Here is a 15,885-nt window from a genome sequence, read left to right as displayed (position 1 = left end):
TTCTGTTGCGATGCCATGAGATCGAATTCCGGCTGACCCCACTTGAGAATAAGGCTGGAAAAAACTTCCGGATGGAGTTCCCACTCCCCCGGATGAAAGGTCTGCCGGCTCAGGAAATTCTCCTCACAGTTGTCCACCCCTGGGATGTGGATCGCCGACAGACAGCAAGAATTGGCCTCCGCCCATTGAATTATTTTGGATACCTCTGTCATCGCCAAGGAACTCCTCGTTCCCCCCTGATGATTGATGTAGGCTACTGACGTTATGCTGTCCGACTTGAACCTGATAAACTGTGCCAAGGCTAACTGGGGCCAGGCCAGAAGAGCATTGTAGATCGCTCTTAGTTCCAGAATGTTTATGGGTAAAGCAGACTCTGAGTTCATATTCCCTGAGCCTTTAGAGAGCCCCAGACTGCTCCCCACCCTAGAAGGCTGGCATCTCTTGTCACAATCACACAAGAAGGTCTGCGAAAGCATGTTCCCTGGGAGAGATGATCCAGAGACAACCACCATTGTAGAGAGTCCCTTATCTCCTGCTCCAGGAGAAGACGAGGGGACAAGTCCGAATAATCTCCGTTCCACTGTCTCAGCATGTTCAACTGCAGAGCTCTGAGATGGAAGCGAGCAAACGGGATGATGTCCATTGCCGCCACCATCAACCGGATTGAGCCACTGAAAGTCGAGGAGTGGACTGAAGGGCTAGACAAGTATCGATAATCTTTAATTTAGTGACCTTCATTGACAGAGAGTCTATTATGGTTCCTAGGAAAGTTACCCTTGTGTTTGGAACTAAGGAACTCTTTTCTAAATTTATACCTTCCAGCCGTGGGATCTTAGGAAGGACAACACCAAGTCCGTGTGTGATCTTGCTAGCTGAAAGGATGGCGCCTGAACTAGAATGTTGTCCAGATAAGGCGCCACTGCAATGCCTTTTGATCGAAGTACCGCCAACAGAGATCCCAGAACCTTTGCGAAGATTCTGGGGGCTGTGACAAGACCAAAAGGAAGAGCCACAAACTGGTAGTGTTTGTCCTGAAAGGCAAACATTAAGAACTTGTGATGATCCCTGTGAATGGGAACATGTAGATACGCGTCCTTTAAATCCACTGTTGTCATAAATTGACCCTCCTGGATCAATGGAAGAATGGAACGAATTGTTTCCATATTGAAGGACGGTACGCTGAGAAACTTGTTTAGACTCTTGAGGTCTAGAATTGGTCTGAAGGTTCCCTCTTTTTTGGGAACCACGAACAGATTGGAATGAAACCCCAGTCCCTGAATTGGAACAGGAACAATCACTCCCAGAGCGGAGAGTTCTCCTACACAGTGTAAGAACGCCTTTCTCTTTGTCTGGTCTGCAGATAATCTTGAAAGTAGAAATCTGCCTCTGGGAGGAAAAACCTTGAACTCCAGTTTGTATCCCTAAGACACTATTTCTATTGCCCAGGGATCCTGGACATCCCGAACCCAGGCTTGAACGAAAAAGGAAAGTCTGCCCCCTACCAGATCCGGTCCCGGATCGGGGGCATGCCTTTCATACTGTCTTGGAATCACTAACAGGCTTCTTGGACTGTTTTCCTTTGTTCCAAGACTGGCTGGGTCTCCATGTAGGTTTAGACTGTTCCTGCTTAGAGGAGGAAGAGGAAGAGTTTTCAAAAGGAACGGAAATTGCTTTGTCTTCCTTTTTGTTTATTTCTCTTGTCTTGCGGAAGAAGATGACCCTTGCCTCCTGTGATATCAGAAATAATATCCTTCAGATCAGGTCCAAACAAAGTCTTCCCCTTGTAAGGAACAGTTAGAAGTTTAGACTTGGATGATACATCCGCAGACCAAGGTTAAAACCATAAAGCTCTGCGGGCTAAAATAGAGAAACTCGATATCTTCACTCCCAATTTGATAACTTGAAGGGAAGAGTCAGAAATAAAGGCATTAGCTAGCTTCAGAGCTTTTATCCTATCTCAGTCCTGAGGGCCTCAGACAGCGCATCAAACCAATATGCCACCGCACTAGTGACGGTGGCAATGCACACAGCCGGTTGCCACTGCAGACCCTGGTGTACATAAATCTTATTGAGTAACCCCTCTAACTTCTTATCCATTGGGTCTTTGAAAGCACAACTATCCTCTATAGGAATAGTAGTTCTTTTAGCGAAGGTAGAGACGGCTCCTAACTTAGGAACAGTTTGCCAAGCCTCCTCAACAGAATCGGCTATTGGAAACATTTTCTTAAAAATAGGAGAGGGAGAAAAAGGAATGTCCGGTCTCTCCCACTCCTTAGCTATGATTTCAGTAGCTCTTTTAGGGACTGGAAATACATCTGTATAGGAAGGAACTTCAAAATATCTGTAAAGTTTACTAGACTTCTGAGGGACAACCACCACTGTGGAGTCACTATCGTCCAAGATAACCAAAACCTCCCTGAGTAACAGATGAAGGTGAAGTTTAAATCTGAAAGCTACCACCTCCGAGTTGGTCAGAGGTAATAAACCCTCTGAATCTGAAATTTCTCCTTCAGAAACTACTGCAATACCCTCCTCTTCGTGTTGCTGGGAGGATACTTCTGAAACTACAACAATTGCGTCTGAAACCTTGCTTACAGAATGCCTGGCTTTTCTCTTACGTTTGCTCTGCAACATTGGAAAAGCAGACAGGGCATCCAAAATAGTTGAAGACATAAGAGAAGCTATGTCTTCTAACGAAATCCCTGCAGGGACTATAGCTGAAGCGCAAGGCACTGCTTAAGAGGGCGGTAAATTTTGGGACACTTGGGGAGAAAGCTGCGGCATAAATTGACCATCCTCATTGGACTCCTGGACAATATCTGCCTTAGAAGAGACTGGCTCTGAAAAAATCTTATCCCTATAACTCAAAGTCCTTTGAACACATGAAGGACAGAAAGGGATTGGTGGTTCCACATTAGCATCAAAACATAAAGCACAGGTGACATCTTGCAAGTCCCCTTGATCCATGCTTGCACAAAATTTGTCAAATAATAAACAAAGTGTTATCAAACTTAATTGGAAAAACTTAAAAAACAAAACAAAAACCCATTACTGTCTCTTTAAATACAAAACGGTCCTTTTTGTTTTTTGCAAACTGACATTTTAAATAACGTTTTCTTATGTTGCAAAAAAAAACAATACAAAATCCAACCTCTGCACCTCAGAACTCTGCTGAAGTGCTCCTACCTTACTAAAGATCGTTATAAGACTCTTATCCTGTCTGCAGACGATCCGTTTGAAACGACAACAGCTGTTATAACAGTAGAAGACCGTGTCTGTACTAGCAACGCATGTTCTCCATGCGACTCCAGAACAGACTGGTCAGATTCTTGGACTGATTTTCTCTAATGCGCACTTCCCTCAGCTTCTCTATTAACTGAAGCGCTACGGAGTGACGCACAAAAAACGGAAGGACCTCCCATCGTGGGCGTTACCGATACCGCTCCATACTATAATCAAATGAAACCACCGTAGCCATTAAAAGGTCCATTAAACCCAAAAAAATTATTTCATGATTCAGATAGAAAATACAATTTTAAACAAGATTCCAATTTACTTTTATTCTCTAATTTGCTTTATTCTTTATATATCTTTTGTTAAAGAAATAGCAATGCACATGGGTGAGCCAATCACATGAGGCATCTATGTGCAGCCACCAATCAGAAGCTACTGAGCCTATCTAGATATGCTTTTCAGGAAAGAATATCAAGAGAATGAAGCAAATTATATAATAGAAGTAAATTAGAAATTTGTTTAAAATGGTATTCTCCATCTGAATCATGAAAGACATTTTTTGGGTTTAATGTCCCTTTAAAGTGCAGCTTAACCCCTTTAGCCCCAGTGCCTTGGCATATAATACTGCCCAAATAGTTTTTCCCACCTGAAAAACGTTTAATGTCCCAACATAAAGCACTACATTAATAAAGAGCCCCTTCTGTTATAAGTATCCAATGTGCTTATTAAACTTCTGAGTCCTTTCTCCCAGAAAATTTAAGGTAGCACTTACCTAGACTTCTGCCTGGCAGCTCTCAGGCTTGAGAGGTCCTATCCCTCACATCGACCTGAGGAGAATAAAATGCTGAGTTAAAGATTACCTCAGACTGAAGGATATAGGGAAACAAGAAATATGGGAGGCGCAGTGAGAATTATGTCCCACAAGTTCCCATTGCTCTAAAGCCACCAAAGCTCTACTGTAGAGATGGATATGGACTACGGCTACAGCCTAGTACAAAGCAGTACAATCTTGCACTACTTTAAAAATAATAAACTCTTGATTGAAGAATCTAATCTAACACCTCACTTTACCTCTTCCTATCACTAACATAGGCAAAGAGAATGACTGGAGTGGGAGGGAAGGGAGGAGCTATTTAACAGGTCTGCTGTGGTACTCTTTGCCTCCTCCTGCTGACCAGGAAGTGAAAATTCCATTAGTAATTAAGATGATCCGTGGACTCATTGTGTCTTAAAAAAGAAATACAGTTTCCAAAATTTATGGTAAAAAAACTTCCGATAACAGGAATAAATCTGAATCAGTCGCTATAACAGATTGGAGGAACAACAATTAAAGGGACATGAAACCCAATTTTTTTCTTTCTTTCATAATTTAGAAAGAGCATTCAATTTTAAACAACTTTCCAATTTACTTCTATTACCTAATTTTCTTTTTTCTCTTGATATCCTTTTTTGAAAAGCATATCTAAATAGGCTCAGAAGCTGCTGATTGGTGGCTGCACATAGATGCCTTCTGTAACTGGTTCACTTTTGTGCATTGCTATTTATTCAATAAAATATATCTAAACATGAAGCAAATTATATAATTTAAAAAATCATGAAAGAAAAATGTTGGGTTTCATGTCCCTTTAAACATTCCTCCCCAAGCAGATGCATCAGCTCTGCAAACCACCTCCTGTGGTCAAGCAGGAGCTATAAGAATTGTAAATCTAATTGTAAATAATTTTTCTTGCTTAAATCTAGCAAAGACCCTTGGTAAAAACACCATTGGGGAAAAAGAAAACTAATACTAATAATAAGTCCAAGGGACTGCTGGCGCATCAATCATTTCTGCCTGAAGATTACTTGAGCTCAGCTCAAATCTTGAAGATGGTGAATTATACATGAGGGACCCTTCCCCCCAGCGTCTTGATTACTCCTTTAATCTGCTTCCCAGATAATAAGCCCAGGAACGAGAGTTGCTGAGAGGGAACACTGAAGAATCTCTGCCCAACTCAGAATACATGAAAACTCTGTCAACACCAGAGCACTGCGGATACCAACTTGATTAATAAAATAGGTAACCACAGATATGATGTCTGACAGAAAGATAATGAAAATAACTAAATTGTGAAGAGGCCAACGTGAAAAGATCTGAACATTGCACGGAAATCCAAAGTATTTATTGCCAGCCTCGCCTTCTGAGATGACCAAAACTCCCTGAGACCTTCGAAAACCCCAAACTGCCAAGATGGCATCCATGGAGAGCATGAACCATAACGGACACAGGAGAAAAAAATCCCTTGAAATCAATGTAATGGGAAATATCCACTAAGTGAGAGACTTAGTGGATACAGAAAGCATTAGCTGGAACAGGTTGGAGAGATCTCCATTCCACTGCCGACATGTATATTTGCAGTGTACGCAACTGAAACATTGCAAATGGAATAGCATCAGATGCTGTCACCATCAGAACCACTACCTCCATACACAGAGCTATGGTAACTAAGATAGGGATTGTTATTCTAGCATGCCGAATTGTAATGTGCGCAGGTGTTGGACTGTCAAGAACAGCCTCATGGAGACAGAATCTATGACTACCTCCAAAAAAAAAAAAAAAAAAAAAGACACCCTTCTAAATGAATTGAACGAACTCATAGACACATATAGTCTCTAGCCATAACTGCGAAGAAACCAGAGTAGGTTCTCTAACAGTGCTACTATAAGATATGGAGAATACTGTAGTATCCACTCACAAGTAAAGGTATATTATTCCACGGCAATAAATAACAGTACCACAAGTTATGTATCCCCTCACTAGAAAAGTAGTACTATTGCACGACAATAACAGTAATACAAGATATTGAAAATACTGTAATATCCAATATATATATATATCTTCTAAAGCAAAGCTATAAATAAAATATAAATCTCAAGCTTATGCAAGCTATGTTAACATGGTATTGCTTACTATGATATTACAGAAGGCAAGGTCCAACACCTAAGTTGGGAAAGAACATAAATAAAAATAAAAACAAATGTGGTAAATAATTGTAAAAAAAATACTCAACAATAGAATTATATCTTGATAACCAACTACTCAGCATGTATAAATACACACTGTGAGCAATAGCTTATAATATATGTGAGTACATTACCAAGCACAAAACAATTTAGCAAATATGACAGCTTAGTATCCATACAGGAACTTGTGTAAGCATATAAATGAGAAAAGATCCATCATAAAAAGAACAAACCAGTAGTGTAAACATCAAAGTCCCAAAACTATTAGGCAACGTGATTTAGTGGGTCTCCAGAAGGTTCATTGAACAAATTCCCAGCTCTAAGATGCTAGTGGAAGCAATACTCACAGGACTCACATAGAAAATGTGTCATCCCTTTAAAAGGGATAAGAGAAATACCATAGCTTATAAAATATTAAAAGGAACTTAGCTATCAGCACTTGCAAACTATTTTTCCAGACATTCATATGTTAGATGATTAAGTAAAGATTACATCATATAACACTAAATACAATTTTAGTAAGTTTGTGCACCTGTTATAGTAGTACAAGCTTTTGTACATGACTTAATAATATTCAACTCTTCTCTAATGTAGTCACTACATTGTTATTTCTCTTGCGTTTTTAGATCAAACAATTCCTTCTAAAAAAGACTGCAATGGATAACTGAAGATTATCTAAGCGAAACGTTCTAAATTCTAACCTGATGAAAAAGTCTGACTATATAAATCAAGAGAATGATCACTTACTAAGTGGAGCATTGATGTGATCTATAGAAGCAAGGAGGTGAACATTATGGATAGAAGCCAGTTGCCCAAGTAGTTGCTGACTCTTATCTCCTCTTAACATCTGGCTGTCCAAATTATGAATAAGAAGATACAGCTCTAGGGACGAATCTGTAAGATAAAAAAAAAAAAAAAAAAAATGTTCATACTTTTGAATTAATAATCACTACAGCACAATTTATGTCAGAGATTGTCAAATTATTTCAAATATGGGAGGGAGCAGGAATATTGATTTTAGGACCCAGCAAACATTTGTAGATTAATAAATATAGTTGGCTTTTAATTTAAATATTTTAAGGGACATGAGTAAATCTTCAAAATATACAGTTATATTCATATATTGAGCTTCATTATTACAGTCTCATTTATTTAGAATATTTCATTTGTATTGTTAAGTGTTTTAGGTGTAGAATGGACTTTGTGTTAAAGGGACAGTTTACCCTAAAATGTTCTATCTTTTAATTAGTTCCTAATGATCCATTTTACCTGCTGGAGTGTATTAAATTGTTTACAAATAGCTCCTCTATCTTTACTGAAAGTTTCTATACTTAAAGGGACAGTCAACCGAAAAATTACTGTTACTTATTTAGATTAGATAATTAACAATCTTTACATCAAACTCTAGCCCAATTTTCATCTAAATAAACTTTGGCAGATACACTTACTAGATCTCATCTGGCTGTTTTGAAATGGCCACCTGACTCCTCCTTCTCCGACGTCTCCCAAAAGCTTGAACTGCTGCACTAGTACAGGATCTTCTCGTCCTTGCACGCTCCTTTCATTCAGTTCTCAGTTTGAAAAACACATAGAAAAATTGCTAAGAAAGATTTGAATCCCATGTGGTGTGGTTGTTATTTACTAGTTTATTAAGGAAAGATAATAAAGAGTGTATTAAAAGAACAAATTTTATAGAAAACTGTAAAGCTTAGTAAGCTGTCCTAATTATCCAATGCCAGATTTCTGAAACCCATAATCCATAACAATCAGGTGAGAAGAAAGCGCCTTTTCAGGGAGCTTCAGCACGCGAGCCGAACAAGGAGACTAAGGGGACTGCTGTCAATCTCATGAAAAAATGTTGTCAGGAGCACCAAAAAGTAAATTGAAAAGACTTGCTTTATTATTTTAGTGAACAAAACAAAAAAAAAAGGCTAGGATTAAGGCAGACGCCGAAACCGGTCAGCCTTTTTGTTTTCTGTGTTTCTAAGGTTATTTATCACTCTTACCCCGGGGGTTAGTTAACCCTTTTTGTTTTGTTTTGTTCACTAAAATAATAAAGCAAGTCTTTTCAATTTACTTTTTGGTGCTCCTGACAACATTTTTTCATTGGATAATTCGCAGCTGAGGCCACAGTGAGGACATTAAGTGAATCAGCACTTAATACACCCTTTTTTACTGCATGAGTACAACACCACACTGCGAGGAAATTGTAACTCCAGAGAGAAGTTTTCTAACCACCAACAAGGGGCAGAGAATGAAGATTTGACGGAGGCAACACACTACTGGTCAACCAGCATCCTGGGGAGCAAGAAAGGACGGCACCCAAGTAGTAAGGAGGTGGTAAGTCACTTAACTAATTGAAAATTCTGTACCAGTGGTTTATAAATGAAAAAGTGAACTCTCATATTGCACAGATCAGGGGATTTGGAGGTTAACCCTCTGACACTGCACACAGAAGGAGTTTTCATCACACTATAACAGCAGTTTGTGGGAAAAGGGACTGACAAACGTATACAATTTAATTATTTTACTGTGCGAGCACCTATTTGAATACGCACCCCCACATCTTTGATTGCTGTCAATCTCACTCTTTAGCAAGCGGTTCACCCGCGATCTCTGCTGTTGCACTAATAGAAATTATACAGCGTTGTTACATTGGTGCCAAGTATCCGGAGCCTGCACAACATTATCCGCTGTAGGCTGTTGACTTATGTAATTATCACAGGCTTTGTCAACATTTGTCATACCAGATCAGGAAACCGAAGAGCATACTGAGCGTGATCAGAGACGACTGAGCAGAGTTACTAATTTCAAGGGCACATGGACAACAGACTTCATTACCACTTTCTTGCATGTTGATAAAGCCAGTGATAATTACATAAGTCAACAGCCTACAGCAGATAATGTTGTGCAGGCTCCGGATACTTGGCACCAATGTAACAACGTTGTATTATTTCTATTAGTGCAACAGCAGAGATCGCGGGTGAACCGCTTGCTAAAGAGTGAGATTGACAGCAGTCCCCTTAGTCTCCTTGTTCGGCTCGCGTGCTGAAGCTCCCTGAAAAGGCGCTTTCTTCTCACCTGATTGATATGGATTATGGATTTCAGAAATCTGGCACTGGATAATTAGGACAGCTTACTAAGCTTTACAGTTTTCTATAAAATTTGTTCTTTTAATACACTCTTTATTATCTTTCCTTAATAAACTAGTAAATAACAACCACACCACATGGGATGCAAATCTTTCTTAGCAATCTTTCTATGTGTTTTTCAAACTGAGAACTGAATGAAAGGAGCGTGCAGGGACGAGAAGATCCTGTACTAGTGCTGCAGTTCAAGCTTTTGGGAGACGTCAGAGAAGGAGGAGTCAGGTGGCCATTTCAAAGCAGCCAGATGAGATCTAGTAAGTGTATTTTCTGCCAAAGTTTATTTAGATGAAAATTGGACTAGAGTTTGATGTAAAGATTGTTAATTAACTAATCTAAATAAGTAACAGTAATTTTTGGGTTGACTGTCCCTTTAAGTATAGGATAAACAAAAGCTGTGCAAACATAGCTGGCAGAAGAAATTACACTTCCAGTGGAATTTAGGTGAAAAGGTAGATTATAAGTAATACCATTTTAATTTCCAATTGTTCTCTCTAAGTATTAGGATACAAACAAACAGAGATAAGCATTTGTGTGTAGATTAAGTGATATCTGCAAGTTCAACCAATTTTGATGGGTTGTGATTCTCACAATGTAAATAAGAGATTGCCTTTCTGTCTATATGAAAATGAATGCAGAAATGATAACGTGTTCTCTGATTTCAGCAAAAGGTACTTCAAGTTTATGGACTGTCGTAAAAGATAGGGGTTTCCCAGCCAGCCCCTGCAAAGGGGGTGAGGTCAGGCAACATGATCTATTGAAAAAAATATAATATAAGTATAAGGGTCTTATGTTTTAACACTGAATTGTCATTCTTACAATGGAAGCTGTTCTACAGAGTAAGGATCCATTGCTTCATGACATCTCCCTGGCACAGATACCAAGACTAGTACAGTATACGGTTCTGCTATTTTCTTCTTTTTATTTTAAAACTGTTTGCTGTGTGTAATTTTGCTTAACAACTTTTTATTAATAATGCATTGTGCATATTTTTGGCATAATAAATAATTCATTTAATTAAGCTTTGGCCTTTGTCTAATATTTGATCCACGTTACTGAAAGAGACTGGTGGTAGTAAAACTGTATATTTTAGGTTATTTTCTGCTAAATTGTATTCAGAGAGTTAATGTGTAAGTCTGGGTTTTTCCTTAGGATTTTCCCTTTAATAAATCATAAGTGGTGGCAGCTTGAAGCTAGATATGGCTTTAGTTTAGTGTGGGTGGCATTAAAGGGGACCTTTGGGCATTTCTTTTACGTCTAGTACAGACTAGAGAGTGTTGTTAACCCTTGCACCCACTGAACTAAGTCACAAGCTTGTCTGGCCTGGCTAAATTGTGACAGTAGAAGGGGTATGATAACCCTTTCTGTGCCCAACAAGTGACTGGCTCAGGGTTGGTTAACCCTGGTCGTCACACATACGTTTTATACTCTGCTGCTGACAAGTCATTGTAAACATATTTTTACAGCATACTGCCCCTTTAAACACAATTGTAACCCAGCAATGTCCCTTTGCCTCATCAAATGAGGACAGAGCTGGCATCTGGAGAATACATATGTATGCCTGCTCCTGATTCACACACTGGTTATATCCACATCTGGAGTGGCAAAGGATTATGAGTGGCTATGCATTTAACCCACCTGCAGCAGTTAACATATCTGTATATTCAATCCATTAGAAAAAACATACAAAGTGCCTCACACAGAATTTCAAACTAAACCATTCCAATCCATAAGAAACTCTTATCACAGGGATCTCATGTAGTGTCTCATTATCTAAATCCCACTAATGCCTTGCTTTGAGAGTCCTTGGCACCAATATTTCAATCTATCAATAAATGCTCGAGGCCTCTTTTTGCTCAATTGTTGGACTTTTTTTTTTTTTTAATTTTCTATTTTAAAAGCCTGTAATTTTTAAAATCCCACTTTAGACTCTTTTGAACACCATATATTAGGCATTCGCAATTCAGTCTTAAAGATTGTACTCATGTTCCGTTAAATTAGCACGGCCATTTCCAGGTATCTCAAATCACACTTCAACTATGAATTTTTTACACAACTAAAATAACATCGGAATGTTGAATAGTGATTGTGATTAAGTTTTTGGATATCAAAAATATTTTTTTTAAAAATCATGTATAATGGTTATACAACTATTAACTAACATTTTGTGCAATTAAATTATTAGTTAAGTGAAAAAAATGTATCCAATTAAATGAGGCAGACTTTATCAATACTAAATCAAATAAGCCACCATGTTTAAAAGGGAAAGAAAAGTCAAAACTGAACTTAAATGGATTGGGATAGTGCATGACATGTTAAACAACTTTCCAATTTACTAAGTTCTGTTATTAGTTTTGCTTGGTTCTCTTGGTATCCTTTGTAAAGAGTAAACCTAGGTGAGCTCAGGAGTGTTCATGTGTCCCTAGCCATCTGGCAGCAATGTTTGCAACATAGTTTATAGCAATGTTATACATACAAAAAATGCTTCTATAGATGGATAAAGACACGTGCTGAGCTCTATCAGCCTACTACCTAGGTTTACTCTTCAATAAAGGATATCAAGTGAACAAAGCAAATTTGATAATAGAAGTACATTGGTAAAGTTGTTTAAAATTACATGCTCTATCTGAATCAAACATTTAAAGGGACACTGAACACAAATTTTTTCTTTCGCGATTCAGATAGAGCATGTAATTTTAAGCAACTTTCTAATTTACTCCTATTATCAAATTTTCTTCATTCTCTTGGTATGTTTATTTGAAAAGCAAGAATGTAAGTTTAGATGTTGGCCAATTTTTGGTGAACAAACTGGGTTGTCCTTGCCGATTGGACAGCACCAATAAACATGCGCTGTCCATGGTTCTGAACCAAACATTTGCTGGCTCCTTAGCTTAGATGCCTTCTTTTTCAAATTAAGATAGCAAGAGAATGAAGAAAAAAATTGATAATAGGAGTAATTTAGAAAGTTGATTAAAATTGCATGCTCTATCTTAATCACAAAAGAAAAAAATTGGGTTCAGTATCCCTTTAATTTCACACTGGCTGTGTATACTTTGCTTCTGTATAGGTGTACAAAATCCACCACAACTAGCGAATGTAAAAAGAGAGTAAGAAGAACATACAGATTCTGGTTATATTGTATTCATACTTCAGGTAGATTATCTTATTTGAACAGTGATGTTCCTAATGCATTGGAATATCATAGAAAAAGAAGGCAAAAAACACATATCAATAACAATTTTAACATTGAAAATAAAACTACAGACAAAATAAATGTATTAAAACACGTTAAACTGTCATTTTGTTAGACAATATGCATTGATAGCATGCATGGGTCATACCCCATAAAAAGCCTATTGAATGTTATTTATCTGATTGGAAGATATAGCCAAGCTACTAAACATTTTAACCAATTACTGGAAAGCATGTAGGAGTGTCAGGGTTCTGCACTGCACAACATACACTCCAGCAACTCTGAGGGTTTTTCAGATGAAAATCACAGAAGTTGAAGACAAATGAACAATAAAAGTGTATTGCAAAATGTTTTAATTATGCATACATTAATAAACATTATGAGGAATTAAGTTTTGAGTTTACTATCCCTTTAAAGGGACAGTCTACACTAAAATTGTTATTGTTTAAAAAGATAGATAATGCCTTTACTACCCATTCCCCAGCTTTGCACAACCAACATTGTTATATTAATATACTTTATAACATTTAAACCTCTAAATGTCTGCTTGTTTCTAAGCCACCAAAGACAGCCTCTTATCACATGCTTTGTTATTAGATTTTCACAACAGGATACTGCTAGTTCATGTGAGCCATATAGATAACATAGTGCTTACGCCCGTGGTTTGTGGCAAACACTGCACTAATTGGATAAAATGCAAGTTAATAGATAATAAATAAAAAGTCGTGATCAGGTGGCTGTCAGAAAATGCTCAGATACAAGGTAATCACAGAGGTAAAAACTGGGGAATGGGTAATAAAGGCACTATTTATCTTTTTAAATAATAAAAAAATTGAGTTGACTGTCCGTTTAAAAAAGGGGAAATTAAATTATAATTAAAGTCTAATAGTTGTATCGCCCTTCTCTTATTCCCCACTCTTTCCTTTTCCCTTTAGCCCTGCATACAACAGCATCATTTACAACTGAATGTTTTTTCTCTTAGACACATTCAAATGTCTTTTCATGTCCTTTTGTTGTATCCACAAGGAAAATATAAGTTATGTCTTTGTGAATCTGACATAAAAAGATAAAGCAAAGTCTATATAAACAGAATAATATGATAAGCTTAAAGGGATACTAAACCCAATTTTTTTTTCTTTAATGATTCACATAGAGCATGCAATTTTAGGCAACTTTCTAATTTACTCCTACTATCAATTTTTCTTCATTCTCTTGCTATCTTTATTTAAGAAGCAGGAATTTAAAGCTTAGGAGTCAGCCCATTTTAGGTTCAGCACCCTGGATAGCGCATGCTTATTGGTGGCTACATTTAGCAAACCAATAAGCAAGAATAACCAAGGTTTTCAACCAAAAATGGGCCGGCTCTTAAGCTTTACATTCCTGCTTTATAAATAAAGATAGCAAGAGAACGAAGAAAATTTGATAATAGGAGTAAATTAGAAAGTTGCTTAAAATTGCATGCTCTCTATCTGAATCATTAAAGAAGAAGAAAATGTGGGTTTAGTGTCCCTTTAAGCCGATTAGATTGATAAAGACTTGAGCATTTGCTAACATGATATTCAGAGTATATGGAATGTTATTACTATGCATAGTAACATAGTAGATGAGGCTGAAAGAAAACAGAAGTCCATTGAGTTCAACCTATAAAGATCCTACTTGAATTGAGCTTAAATTAATTCCATTAAAAAGGTGACCCATTTAAAACAAGCAATCATATCCCTGAATTCTGTTTCTAGCCAGAAATGCATCTAAGCATTTTAAAATGTACCCATGGTACTAGCATTCACTACCTCCTTAGGCAATGAGTTCCACAATTTAATTGCTCTTACAGTGGGAAAAAAAAACATATACGCTTTTAGAGATTAAATCTCCTTTCCCTGCAGCCTTAAATTGTGACCAGGTATCAAATTTATCAAGAGATCATAACACAACTCTGAGAAAATCTGTTGTCACTTCTCATTATGGTTTGCTTCAGGGCCGGTGCTACAGTAAAGGCAGAGTAGGCAGCCGCCTTAGTTCACCTCCAGTACGGGGCGCCGGATCTGCCTTGCTGCCGGCATTAGCTGGCAAAGCAGTGGTAATGTTATGTTTGAATTTTCTTTTTTTCATTATTTCTGTGTGTACAGCGCACGGTGATGGGCTGGCACACTGCAGCACACTAACTGTCTCAGACTCAGGATCATTTCCAGACAGTTCCTACTGTCATAAACAAAAACGGGCGTGTGTGTGAAGACAGGCAGGCCACTGAGCTCACTTGCGCATTGGCAGCGCATACTCCTATCTGACTGAGAGTCTTGTGTCACGTGCACAGTCAGTCAGTGGCGTGCAGTCAGTGACGCCATGCAGCCTGGAGGCACAGTAGGACAGTGGTGGAGCAGACTCTCTGAGAGGGAAACATCAAAGAGATCATGTGGTGTGGATGCTGGCGTTTTTTGACTGTTGTCACTCACTGGAAAAACGATTGAGAATGAGCAACGTGAGTGATGTCACGCCCATCCACCCAGATGGCCAGGCAGACCGGCTCCGGCGGCGGTACTAAAGTGAGAAGTAGCTCAGGTAGGATGGGTGGCTATGTGAAGTGAAGAACCCACATGTAATTTCTGGGTGGGGGGAGCTCAGCTGCTACTACTATACGGTTGCTACTTGCTGCTTGCTGGGAGAAAACATTGGCTGTGCATTAAATGAAGTGACATGGAAAATACATTAAATAACACACATATACATATATATATATATATATATATATATATATATCCCTGATGCAAATGGCAGCATATGTGAGTGGACCCATACATTTGAGAGTTCCCTTCTGTGTTTATACAAATGACCATGCTATGACTATAATTACTTGAATGTGCATGTATTGTGTGTATGTTGTATGTCTGCATATATGTGGTGTATGTATGTTGTGTGTCTGTGTATGTGATGTGCTTATGGGGGGGGGGGGGCGGAAAAATGTATCCTCGCCTGTGTGGCCAAAAATCCTAGCACCGGCCCTGGTTTGCTTTCACATAACATTTAAAAATATATACAGGGAGTGCAGAATTATTAGGCAAATGAGTATTTTGACCACATCATCCTCTTTATGCATGTTGTCTTACTCCAAGCTGTATAGGCTCGAAAGCCTACTACCAATTAAGCATATTAGGTGATGTGCATCTCTGTAATGAGAAGGGGTGTGGTCTAATGACATCAACACCCTATATCAGGTGTGCATAATTATTAGGCAACTTCCTTTCCTTTGACAAAATGGGTCAAAAGAAGGACTTGACAGGCTCAGAAAAGTCAAAAATAGTGAGATATCTTGCAGAG

The 15,885-nt window shown here is 38.2% G+C and overlaps 1 protein-coding gene across 1 annotated transcript in view; it reads right to left on the bottom strand.

Moving 5' to 3' along the window:
- ORC2 (origin recognition complex subunit 2) overlaps positions 1-15,885 on the bottom strand; it is a 152,806-nt gene that overhangs the window by 105,829 nt on the left and 31,092 nt on the right. The window contains exon 12 of the mRNA XM_053698709.1: positions 6,982-7,128. Coding sequence (XP_053554684.1) covers positions 6,982-7,128 — 147 coding nt within the window. The remainder of the gene's footprint in view (positions 1-6,981; positions 7,129-15,885) is intronic.

The sequence above is a fragment of the Bombina bombina genome, chromosome 1 (assembly GCF_027579735.1).
Source record: "Bombina bombina isolate aBomBom1 chromosome 1, aBomBom1.pri, whole genome shotgun sequence".
Classification (NCBI taxonomy): domain Eukaryota; kingdom Metazoa; phylum Chordata; class Amphibia; order Anura; family Bombinatoridae; genus Bombina; species Bombina bombina.
The sequence above is the reverse complement of the archived record's forward strand: the minus strand, read 5'-3'. Positions and strand labels throughout refer to the sequence as shown.